The 11,626-nt window shown below is 64.3% G+C and overlaps 6 protein-coding genes across 6 annotated transcripts in view; 2 read left to right on the plus strand and 4 right to left on the minus strand.

The window, feature by feature from the left end:
* The window catches only part of EMIHUDRAFT_116849 (hypothetical protein), a gene marked incomplete at both ends in the record, with an annotated part of 5,100 nt that extends 4,452 nt beyond the window's left edge, over positions 1-648 (plus strand). Inside the window, one exon of the mRNA XM_005774409.1 lies at positions 526-648. Coding sequence (XP_005774466.1) covers positions 526-648 — 123 coding nt within the window. The remainder of the gene's footprint in view (positions 1-525) is intronic.
* A 691-nt stretch (positions 649-1,339) lies between these two features.
* On the minus strand, positions 1,340-1,740 carry EMIHUDRAFT_240543 (hypothetical protein; the record flags this gene model as incomplete). The annotated part of the gene is made up of 2 exons (XM_005774410.1): positions 1,340-1,480; positions 1,558-1,740. The coding sequence occupies 2 exons, from the start codon at positions 1,738-1,740 to the stop codon at positions 1,340-1,342; spliced, it is 324 nt and encodes a 107-aa protein (XP_005774467.1).
* Positions 1,741-2,005: 265 nt separating this feature from the next.
* EMIHUDRAFT_43288 (putative alcohol dehydrogenase) lies at positions 2,006-3,006 on the minus strand (the record flags this gene model as incomplete). The annotated part of the gene is made up of 2 exons (XM_005774411.1): positions 2,006-2,580; positions 2,661-3,006. Coding segments are annotated over 2 exons (921 nt in total), but the record flags the coding sequence as incomplete, so codon positions are not given.
* A 1,253-nt stretch (positions 3,007-4,259) lies between these two features.
* On the minus strand, positions 4,260-5,332 carry EMIHUDRAFT_458212 (hypothetical protein; the record flags this gene model as incomplete). Its single annotated transcript, XM_005774412.1, has 2 exons — positions 4,260-4,742; positions 5,126-5,332. The coding sequence occupies 2 exons, from the start codon at positions 5,330-5,332 to the stop codon at positions 4,374-4,376; spliced, it is 576 nt and encodes a 191-aa protein (XP_005774469.1). The 3' UTR covers positions 4,260-4,373.
* A 302-nt stretch (positions 5,333-5,634) lies between these two features.
* Positions 5,635-7,567, plus strand: EMIHUDRAFT_469681 (hypothetical protein; the record flags this gene model as incomplete). The annotated part of the gene is made up of 5 exons (XM_005774413.1): positions 5,635-6,275; positions 6,662-6,700; positions 6,773-6,815; positions 6,934-6,999; positions 7,252-7,567. 5 exons carry the CDS (start codon positions 5,635-5,637, stop codon positions 7,366-7,368), a joined length of 906 nt encoding a protein of 301 aa, XP_005774470.1. The 3' UTR covers positions 7,369-7,567.
* A 3,411-nt stretch (positions 7,568-10,978) lies between these two features.
* The window catches only part of EMIHUDRAFT_368459 (hypothetical protein), a 1,031-nt gene continuing 383 nt past the window's right edge, over positions 10,979-11,626 (minus strand). The window contains exons 2-4 of the mRNA XM_005774414.1: positions 11,612-11,626; positions 11,238-11,538; positions 10,979-11,165 (exon numbers count right to left, since the gene is read on the minus strand). Of these exons, the coding sequence (XP_005774471.1) occupies positions 11,404-11,538; positions 11,612-11,626 (150 nt within the window). The 3' untranslated portion in view covers positions 10,979-11,165; positions 11,238-11,403. The remainder of the gene's footprint in view (positions 11,166-11,237; positions 11,539-11,611) is intronic.

Raw genomic sequence — 11,626 nt, forward strand, 5'->3', positions numbered from 1 at the left:
GGTAGAGCGCGGTGCGCCCCCCCTTGTGCACTCTTTCTTGCAGCGTAGTGGTGTCACGGTATGTGCGGAGGTAAGGCGGGCTGGTGCAGCCGAAGTTGACGCTCTTGGGAAGAGGTTTTCCCTTCCCCCCCCCTCCTCCGCAAGGCGCGAGACACACTCTCTCGCAGCGGCGCCGCGCGGCGGCCCCGGCGCGCGATGGACCACTAGCACTAACGAGTACGAGCTACGACGCACTGTGGAATCATCCTCACCACCCTGCCCTCACGCCACCCAACCCGTCCGGCTGCTGCCATACTGGGACGTGAGTGCAATATTTGTGCTGCCCTCGCCATCCGACGCGTGTGTCTAGGGTACCCAGGCTCCCGGCCGTTGTGCGGGGAGCGAACCTTAACGACCGCCCAGAAGCTTTCTGAGCGAACCAATCGGGCCAGGATCATCAGCATATGTCCCCTCCACAACATCGTGGGCGTTTGAGCGGTATTTGAGGAGCACCGCGACTCTGAAGTTCGGCCGGGTGGTCTGCAGACCCCCCCCCCGGAGCAGCAGAGGCTCCGTGGGGTTGAAAAGTCGACGCTGGGAGTCGCACTCGTCAAGCCATCGCAGGACCACGTGGTCCGCACGTACCGCCCACATCCCCTCCACCACTGAGAAGGCGCAGATCGACCGCCGGGCCGCGTAGCCGTCGTTAAGGAGCGGTTTTTGGAGCCGTACGAAGAGGTCCCAGACGGGCGAAGATGCGCTTTTTCGACGACCACACGCGATGTGGTATCTGGTTTTTGCTAAAAACGGGCCGCCTAGTGCAGCATCACTGGTACAACACGCAACCACACTGATAGCTCCACACTAGCCGGTATAGGCGAGCACCGGCGGCCTATGAGAATGGCCAGGAGGTGACTGCGAGGCGGCGGAGGGCGGGTGAGGTTTTCCGCCGCACCGTGCGTCGTTCCAGCCGCGACACGCTTGTTGGCGCGAAGCGAGACATCGAGACGGTGCATCGGGCCCGAAAGGCGGTCGTACACGTAGTTGCCCCGCACGGTGGACTGCCACTCCGGGGTCGTGAAGGTGGCGCTGGCGTGCTTCGTCTGGACGATGAGGGTGCCGCAGGAGTAGGACCGGCCTGGGCCCAAGAAGAAGGTCCGCTCGCCGCAGAGGCCGGTGATCATGTTGGGCCCGGTGTTGTACTCGCTATGGGACATTAAGAAAACGGATCCGGGTGGGGGTCGGCAACGTTGGAGCCTCGGTGTTATATAAAATGAACTCGGGGGCACGGGACGCGGCGCAAACGGGGCACAAACGCCAGGCTACAAAGACGGGGAGGCACGTAGTGACGCAGGGGAGTCTAGGCGACGGCGGCGTCCTCCGACGCCGCGGCGAGCCTGAGCTCGGTCGCAATCTCTTCCGCCGCCGCGAGCTGCAGCGCGACTGACATGCGCTGGGCCTGCAGCGACAGCCACGACCGCGTCGACCAGCTCGCCTCGTCCTCGTGCTGCCGCTTCGAGAGCTTGTTGCGCACCTTGTCCCTAGACTCAGTGTGAGCGAGACGTGGAAGAGTGCCACCGTCGGGTAGGACGGGTCGGCCCGGAGCATCGGAGTAGCCGTCGTGGTCGCGGCGAGCAGCGCCGGCCACTCCGGCGCCGCGTCGGCAACATGGGAGCATGTCCACCGCCACTTCGCGGCCGCAGCGCTGTTTTGTCGCCAAACGCCGCCATGTACCTTTTCGGGCAAACCATCGAGCTGCATATCGATCTCGACTTGACGGGAAATCCCACCGTGGTGCATTTTGGGGCGCTGTGGGCCCCCTAGCCCCGGCGGTTTTTCTTGGAGCACTTGGAGTGCGCGGTCAGTACGGCTTTATAACCTCACGCCCAGGACGGTTTTTCATTGATGTGGTGTAAAAAATAAAAAGCCGTACACGTCAGCCTAGATGTCAGCCAGACTTGCCCCCCCCCCCCCCCCCCGGAAAGCGTGTAATCCATGGTGTGTACGGTCAGTGTTCAGATACGTGCAACACAGTCTTGCCCGTGTTGCGCCCCGCAAGCATGTGCGCGACGGCGGCCGGAGCCTCACTTACCCCACAGAAGCGAGTCCCGTCGACCAGTGCGCGGATCTCCCCCGCCGCGAGGTCTGCGTACAGCCGGTCGCGGAACGCCGGCAGCACGCCTGTGCTGAAGGCGTCGCCCCAGACATTGCCAATCAGCCGCCCACCGTTCGGAAGCTCCACCGTCCTGCCGGGCCGAAAGACGTCGTCCATGATGTCACCGACGCCCTCGACGCCGTGGTGCGGCGTCTCATCGTTGTGCGGGTACTGCGAGATCGAGCCGACGATGAGCACCCTCCCCTCTGGCTTGAGGTTCGCGCAGACGGCGCCGAGTAGCGCGCCGCCGACGCCCTCGTAGGCAACATCGACGCCACCAGGGTATTCGGCGGCCAGCACGTCGGCGAGCGACTCGTGGCGATAGTTGAGTACGCGGTCAACACCGAGTTGCTTTGCCGCGTCCACCTTTGCCGCGCTGCCCACGGTGCCGACGACGCTCGCGCCGGCGGCTTTCGCTAGCTGCACGGCGAAAGAGCCGGTCGCACCTGTTCACGGCCAGAAGTGTGGAGGGACGCCGTTCACACTCACAGCTGCACGGCGAAGGAGGGGCCCGTCGCGCCGCAACACGCCGTGACGACTACCACGTCGCCCGACGTCACCGGCGCCGTGTGGCCGAGCGCGACGGCCGCGGTGAGGCCGGAGACGCGGGCCGCCGTCTGCTCCGCCGCATCGCCGCCCTCGTCCACCGCGTTGCACAGACGTGCCTTGACACGCGTGTACTCGCTGTACCCGCCGCCGATGAAGGCAACGCGGTCACCGGCTGCGTAATCGGCTTCGGCACCGGCGGCAACGACGACCCCCACGCCCTCGGCGCCGAGCTTGATGCCAGTCGCTTCGGCGGCTGCTCGCGTGACGGAGAATGTGTCAGCACCGCCGTTGACGCCGGCCACCATCACCCGAATCAGCACTTCGTCGGCGGCGAGGTCCTCGAGGTCGTCCGCTGTCGATGCGGTGGCGACGCGAGCCGCGGCGGCAAACGACGGCGCGGGCGCGCCGAGCAGCCGCTCGAAGCTGCTCGGCAAGAAGACGGTGGAGCGGTCTCGGACGAAGTCGCGGAGGCTACGCGCCGGTCTGCCTGTAATCTGGCGCACCGCGTCCGTGACATCCGCGCAATGTGAGCCGAGGACACCGAGGAAGCCAGAGAGGCTCGCTAGTGCGGCGGGCGGCAGGCCCCTCTGCGCCACAAATGCATCCGCGTCGCACGCGGTGATGGACACGGGCCTTGGGCGAAGCTCCGAGATGCAATCTGCGAGCTCGCCACCAAGCGCAATTGCATCCGGGCCAGTCAGGTCGAACCACTCACCCCCAGTGCCCCGCCCGGTCTGCGCGCCGTCCAGCAGCACGGCGGCGCAGTCGGCGACGTCGCGCACATCGATCATTGAGATCGGAGAAAGGGCGAACGGGTGCGAGCACTCGTCAGCCTCACGCAGAGGGCCGGCCACGCCTGTTCACGGCCAGAGGTGTGAGCAGACGCCGTCCACGCTCACAGCGTAAATGCGGAGGGCAGGCCGAGGAAGCCGCCCATCGTCACCTCGTCCATGAACAGGTTCGGGCGCAGCACCGCGTGCGGCAGGCCCAGCTCTGCAAGCAGCGCCTCCACCTTAGAGGACACGGTTTAGAGGACACGCATCAGAACAGCCCCTCTGTGATGCCAGCCTGCCCGCAGCCGTTCTTACCTCCAGGTGGGCGACGTATGGGCCGCCCTGCTTCATCTCGAGGACCTGCCGCGCTGTCGACAGCTTGACGGCGTACGCGCAGCCAGCGCTGTGGGCCGCGCGGCACAGGCCGCCCTCGAGCGCAGCCTGCTGGGGCGAGTTGCTGCACGCGACAAAGAGCCGAAAGCCCGAAGGGACGGACCCAAAAGCTTCCGCGAGCGCCTCCGCGTCGTCGTATGCGGCACAGAGGCACTGCACGCCTTCATGCATCGCTTGTGCCTTTTCGGCGTCCCGGGCCAGCACATAAACGCCCTCGGCACTGCCACGGCGAGACACGAGGGAGCGCACGACGGCGGAACCGACGCGACCCGTGGCGCCACTGACGACCACAGGTGGGCGCGTGGCAGCGGCGACGGTGGCGAGGCACGCGGCGATGCGTAGGCGCATGTGCTTTTCGAAGGGGTGCTCGCAGCTGTCGTGGCGCGACGGGCTGGAAGCCAGCTTCTCGGCACTGCTTCAATAGAGAGAGAGAGAGAGAGCTCTCTCTCTCTCGAGGTTCTCCTGACAGTGACATGGGCACGACACGTGTGTGGACTGGCGCACACGAAATCACCCTCCAGCCCTTATTTTCTCGACAAGATCCCCTCCTCCACCAGCGCCTGCAGCACGGCGGGCGCGTGCCGCCTGATGTAAGTCTCAAGCTTGCCGCCGAGCGCGCTCGTGAGCGGCTTCGCGCCGACGAGGTCGGCGACGCGCGCAATCTCCGCCTCCGCCGCCTCCACGCCCGACGCGTCGGCGCAGAGCACCTCAATCTCCATCACAGCGTGGCCAAACGAGGCCGTGTCGGCGTCGATCGAGCAGCCGCCGAGCGCAAACTTGGAGCGGGTGGTGGCGAAGTCGGCGAAGGGCGCGAGGGCCGCGTCGCGCAGCGTGTCGTCGATGCCGCACAAATCCTCGCACGTGCTCGAGACTGGCAGCAGGTCGCGCAAGGCCTAGGAAGAGGCAAGCAATGAGGTGGAGTACAGCCAGGCTCGGACTGGACACATGCGCGGTCGGGGTGGACGCTGGGCGGGAAATCTGACGGCACGCTCTCCTTCTCTGGCGCGACATATTCAGGTCTCGGCTAGAGCTCGGCTAGTCTCGGCTCCATCCTCCGCCTCGTTAACGGCCGCGGCGCCCTCCACCTCTCGGAAGACGGTGCGCTCGCCGCCCGAGCGCTTGGCGTCAGCCTGCGGCGGCGGCGGCGGCGAGGGCGTCGGCCAGGGACGCGGCGAGGGCGGGGCGACGGCGGAAAGAGAGGTGGCTGCAGCAGCGAGGAGAGAGGCAGCGGCAGTGGAGGCGGCAGCGGTGAGGGCGGCAGCGGCTTTGCCTCGACTGGCAGCTTGAGCTCCCACTCGTCGTCGCGCCGGCGCAGCCAGATGTCGCGCCGCGTGAGCGCGCAGTCGGGCGTGTCAAAGTACACGTCGGTGAAGGACGCCTCGCTCACCCGCTTCCCGCCGAGCTCCTCAACTCGCCGCGCGAGCTGCACGAGGTCGGGCGGCGCAAACTTTCTCTCAACTTCGATCATCGACGTGCCGCCCATGGAGGCGATCCCGCGTCGGGAGAGACTGGCAGCTACGAGGAGGTGGCGAGCGAACCGAGCGCGCATCCGTCAAGCAGCATACATGTAAACTCGCGGCCGGTTTTCTTTTCGTACGAGCCTGTCGTCTGCAGTGAGAGGGATAAGTTGAATTCTTTTTCACCGGCTTCTCGTGTTGCTTGCCGCCGCCTACCCAACGCGGCCAAAGGATATCCACCTCGAGAACCTCGAGAGAGCTAATAGCAGCCCAGTTGTCTCGCGCCTTGCGTTCTGGCAGCCTTCTCCCTGGCTGCCTCCCCGCTCTTATGTCGTCGAGTGACACAACCGCCGCTCTCGACACCGCCATCCCATTGCTCGCCTGGTACGCCTTCAACGGCGCCTTCAACGTGGAGAACAAGCGGGTCCTCAACGAGCTCAGCTACCCGTGGATCATCTCCTGGGTTCAGCTCGCGGCCGGCATCGGCATCGCGGTGCCCGCGTGGCTGCTCGGTCTGCGGCGGCCGCCCGTGATGACCGCGGCGGTGCTGCTGCGCTTCCTGCCGATCGCGGTGCTGCACGCCGCCGGGCACGCGCTGCAGGTGGCCGGCATCGGCGCGGGCTCCGTCTACTTTGGCACGATCATCAAGGCGACCGAGCCGCTGATCGGCACGCTAATCGCCTACGCCGTGGACGGCAAGGCGGCGCCGTGGTACGTCAACCTGACGTTCGTGCCCATCGTGGGCGGCATTGCGTATGCGGCGGCAAAGCCGGGCGCGGCCGCTGACTTGTCCGACCTCGCCTCCTTCGCAGCCGTCGCGGCTCTCTCTTCGACGGTCTTCTTTGCGCTGGCGAAGCTGCTCGTCAAGCGCCTCATGACGGCCGACATGAAGAGGCGCCATGGCCTCGACGCAGCCAACACGTACTCCGTGCTCACGTGTTGCTCCGCCGCGCTGCTGCTCGCGCCGTCGTACGCCGCAGAGGGAATCCACCGCCTAGATGCGGGGGAAAATCTCTCCCCAGATCTCCCCACCCAGATCTCCCCAGACCTCGAGGCACCAGATGCGAATGTCTCCCCGGATCTCCCCAGCTCTCGAGGCGCCAGATGCCGGAAGAGCTCCCCGGGTCTGCCCACCCGTCTCCGAGGGTGGCCGTCTTGATTGATTAGCCGAGATTAGCCAAGATTAGCCGAGATTGGCGACCGTCTTGATTGGCGTACTTGCAGGACCCGCGGTGCTCGCCGCGCTCGCCGCCGCGGGGGAGGGCGGCAGCATGGTGGGGCGCAGGCGACTGCTGTGTGCGGGCTGCGGCATCTCTCTCGCTATCTCTCCACCTCTCCCCGTCTCCCCGCACCAGGCTACTGCTGTGCGGGCTGTACTACTTTGCGTACAACGAGTGCGGCGCCCGCCCCAATGGGCTGCGCTCTGAATGTGCACCGCGTCTCTTCACACGTCTAGCCGTGAACAGGTGCGGCTTCCGCGTCCTGGACAAGCTGAGCCCCGTCTCGCAGGCGGTCGCCATCGGGAGGATGACCCCGGCTAGTCACCGACCACACCCACAAAGAACCCTGCACAAAGTTCCTGTTTACCCATCTCACCGTGGGTCTCCGCTTTTATTTGTTGGTGTAGGCGGTAGCCAACGCCGCGAAGCGGCTCGTCATCCTCTTCTTCGCCGTCGTCTTCCTCGGCGAGGAGGCGCGAGAGTCGCCGAGATTCGCGGAGAGTAGTGGAGTTTGTCTCCTCCGCCGTGTCGCCTTCCTCGGCGAGGACGCAAGCAGCACAACACTCACTCTGTCCCTTGCAACAACACTCACCTTGTCCCTTGCGATTTTGATGCCGGGGGCTCCTGCCTTCTAGACGTGGAGTCGCGAGCCCCCCCCCCCCCCCCCCCTGCCCCACCGCCGCGTGCGTGTGTGGAGAGGTTTGTCTTGCCTTACCTCACCTTAGGCGAGCGGCCGCAAGCTCGTCGGCGCGGGTGTGGCGATCGCCGGAGTGACGAGCTACAGCTTCGCGAGGCTACGGGCCGACGCTCACGCAAGGGCAAAGGCCAAGAAGGCCTCCTGATCACGCAGAGGTGCTGCAGCCTTGTGTCGGTAGCAGTAGAAGCTAGCGCATCCCCAGCCTCCAGGCCGGACAGCGCTTGCTTCGGTTCATGTTTATTGTCCATCGCCCATGAGCCATGTCGGTTGTCGCATCTAATCGCGCATCCCGAAGCCCGTTCGTGATGAAGCCTACAGACCTCTCAATGGATCCTGACGCGGAATCGACTCTATCTAGTGCTCAAGTGCGCTCAAGATAGATTAAACCGCACGACTAGTTGCAAACTTGGAGCACTTGGACAAACACGTTTTAGGTAAGGTAAGGTAAGGTAAACTTCTCCACACACACGAGGTGGTGGGGCAAGGGGGGGCAACCCTCGCGTCTCCACGTCTGACGACAGGAGCCCCACGGCATTCAAAGTGCAAGGCCCAGTGCGCGTGGGTGAGCGGTGTGTGTGTGTGTGTGGTGTGTGTGTGTGTGCGTTTTTAAACAACGTCCGGCTATAGCTACATGGGAGGGCTTCGTGAAGGATATGGATAGAAAAACATTCGAACAAAGAAGAGGCGACGGGAGGAACCGGCAGAGGATGCAGTGACGTGACACACACACACACACACACACACACACACACACACACACACACACACACACACACACACACACACACACACACACACACACACACACACCGTTCACCCACGCGCACCGGGCCTTGCACTTTAAATGCCGTGGGGCTCCTGTCGATAGACGTGGAGATGCGAGGGTTGCCCCCCCTTGCCCCACCACCTCGTGTGTGTGGAGAAGTTTACCTTACCTTACCTTACCTTACCTTACGTCCGGCTCCGGGTGGAGTCCAGGTAGAGCGCGGTACTGGGCTGGGTTTTTAGGCATTGTGGGGTGGCACTCCCATCGACCCTCATGACCTCCTCGGGTCTCTGAGATGGACACACCAGTGGGTGTGGGACCACAGCCAGGGTACACTCTCTGGGGTGGCGCGAGGGCCCCCGGCCCACACCGTGCGCCGCGCAGCACTGCGGAAACGGGCTCCGGCTCTCAAAGTCTCTACTAGCACGGACTTCCCGGATGAGTACGGTTGAGTAGAGGGCAGATTTGGAGAGATCTCGAGGAGTACATACAGATAGACCCTCTAACCATAAGAAAACTCTGACCTGATCGGTCGTACTGACCGCCGACAGATCACTCCAGACAGCAGACAGGCCGACGTCTGCACGCGGCCGGCCGGGCGAGAGGCTTGACACGATCCGACCCTGCGACCCTGACGCTGCTGCTCTAGCTTTCAGACATGCGCTGCTGACTGCTGCCACAATGTGCGACCGGTGCTGACCCACTTGGCGGCCTTCCCGGTCAGTGGTGAGGCGCAGTTCAGAGCTGTCGATGGCGCGATGCCGCACTGGTCCCACATTGGTGACACTAGACCACCAAGTTTGCCGGTCCAAGAGAGAGGCACCGGCGCTGTCCTGAGAAGGTGCGTGGTCCCTCTTGACTGCCCATGCGCGCGAGGCTGTGTAGGCATAGCCTCGAGAGTGCCAGCAGCCAATCCGAGGCGGCGCGCATTGCGCCAGAAGCGTGCACACGATGGAAGGACACCTTCCTACGGGCCGTACGATCAGGTCGTCACTGAATGCTTGATACTAAGGCCGCGAGCTATGCAGGTGATCAATTGTGCAGCATGGCACGATCAGCAGCGCCGACAGGCTGTCGCAAGGCGTGATAGCATGGCCGCAAGTACGCCGAATTCCCGTGAAAAACAAGTAGACCGAGTCGCTCATACGAACGCCGGGCGCCGCTGCGGAGACCTTGACGTACGACGGCGTGCACTGGAACATGCCGGTCAGCCTTCTCTACGCGCACGCCATCGTGGAGCAGCTCGTCGGAGGGCCGGCGGCAGGAGGTGACGCGGCTGCGCCCTCGGCGCTTTCGGAAGGCCAGGGACTCGGCCGGAAGGACCATGGCCCACCCGCAGGCAGTTCTGTGGTGCATTCAGCGGCACCCCGCCGGCCGGCGACATGCACAGCCCTTCTCAACGACTGGTGTCGGTCGCACTGTGGTGCCGCGCTGAAAGCGCAACAGGATACCAGGGGGCGTTGGGCGTGTCGGCCTGGTCGGGACAGGGCAGCTCTTCTGCCAGCCGGACATTGCGGCGCGCTTTCGCGCCCCCGCCGGGGAAAGCCGCTCTCCGAGGAGCAGAGGGATCTCAAGCAGGTTCAAGGCAGGTGCCGCTGTGCCGGCGGCGAGTGCGTGCTGCTCGAGGCCACACCGATGCCGGCGCAAATGACCGGCTGCTTGGCGACCAACGGCAGCGCGATGGATCCGACGTACGCAGCGCATGAATGGCCATGGCCTCTGCGGGATTTCGTGATTGGGAGGTGGATGCCCCGACTGTCGACGATGCCGCTTTGGCTGCGGCTGTATGACTGGATCGTGTTCGGCCCCGTGGTGAACTTATCTCATCCGCAGCCGCGCTCAGTGTACGTCCAAGTGTTTCCGGGGCCAGAACAGCTCCAGGCTCTCAAATCGAGGCTCTCTCAGCTGGACAGCTCGCACCGCATCCATGCGTTGGCCGTTGGCGGTGCGGATGCTGCGTTGTCGGATGTCTTGCGGATGCAGGGGTCTGAAATGCGACGGCTGCTGGAAAGCCGCCAAGTCCGACGCGTCTACTACGAAGGCCTCGACACCAGTGTGAGATCTGTCCCCAACTTGCGGCCTCTCCCCGAGGGGCTCGCAGACAATTACATATGTCCCTTCTCGATGCAGATCCGCGATGCATACCGTGCGTCCCCTCTTCTGCGCCGGGCAGAAAAGGTGCTATTGGCTGCATGGGGCGCATGGTGGCCTGGAAACGACCGCTTGCCCTCGCGCGCGCGAGCGCTCAAGTGGGTACGCGCCACAGTGCAGCAGGGTGCCGACTGGCTGGACCACAGACAGATTTCACGACGCGAATGGTGGTGGGAGCTGAGGCAATACCGATTCGTGCTCAACCCAATCGGCGCTTGCGTACAGAACGTGCGAGTCTGGGAGGCGCTTTTGATGGGCGTGATCCCCATTGGTGATTCTTCTTCGCTTGCCGACAGACAGCTGCAGGCCGAAGGCTACCCGATGGTGCTCGTGCGCGACTGGGCAATGATCACAAAGACCCGTCTTGATGCCTGGTACGAGCTGCTGCTGCCGCGAGTTGGGGCCATCCGACCTCTGCTAGATGCAAGGAGCACGCATCACCGTCTAGTACATGGCCTGACGGTGAATGACGTGCTACAAGCACGCGGCGACTGGGAGAACCGAATCGTGCCCCAGATTCTGGTTTGAATCGATGCAGCTGCTGAGTGCTGTGTGGCGCGGCTGCGGGCTGGCGCATGGGCCCCGCGCCGGCCGACGAGCGCCCACCAGCCACGTGCCAATCCACGCCGGGGCTCCACGGCGCTAGAGTAGTGTGAGACCCATGCCGAGACCTGTTGCAAAAGGAATTTTAGGCCCCAACATAAACAACATTATCCTGGACAGCCCTCTCACTCTAACAAGTAACAACATCACGGCCACGCACACCACACGTCTGGTACGCTGAACGGAAGGGTGCAGAGCGCCCATACGCCCCCCCCCCCCCCCCCGCCTCACCATACACGAACAAGCGCACCGCCTCGCGAACTGCTCCACGGCACTCTGCCCCCATTCGGCGTCGAGAGGGCCCCGCCCCACCCCCGAAGGGCCGCAGCCCCGCCTCCACTCGGCGCCTTAGATCTTTCGGGTGTCTTCGAGGCGGAGCTCGAAAAAGAGCCGCTCGAGCTGGGCGAGGAAGGGGGTCGCCTATTTTGAATTCATTAATGAGTGAGTCCACTGTCAATGTGGTGTGAATCAGCCGCGAGAGGAGGGGGTCGCCTCGCGCACAAAGTGGTAGATATCCCCGAGCACCACCGCCTCGCGCTCCACGTCGCCCAGCCCGGGGCCAATCAGCCGCAGCAGCGTCTCGTAGTCGGGCGCGGCGCTGCAAAAGACCGAAAAGGCCTGCCGCAAGCCTCGGGCCGTCTCGGGCAATCTCGGGTCATCTCATGCCATCTCATGCCATCTCGTCGCATCTCGGGTCATCTCGGGTCCTCTCCGGTCCTCTCGGGTCCTCTCGGGTCCTCTCGGGCAATACCGAAACGCCTGCCGCAAGACCCACGAGTGGTAGGGCTCGAGCGCCTGTTCACAGCTGCGGGTGTGAAGAGACGCCGTTCACAGCCGAGAAGACCCACGAGTGGTAGGCCTCGAGCGCCTCGCCGTACGCCTG

Source organism: Emiliania huxleyi (genome assembly GCF_000372725.1).
Source record: "Emiliania huxleyi CCMP1516 unplaced genomic scaffold EMIHUscaffold_311, whole genome shotgun sequence".
In the NCBI taxonomy this organism is placed as follows: Eukaryota; Haptophyta; order Isochrysidales; family Noelaerhabdaceae; genus Emiliania; species Emiliania huxleyi.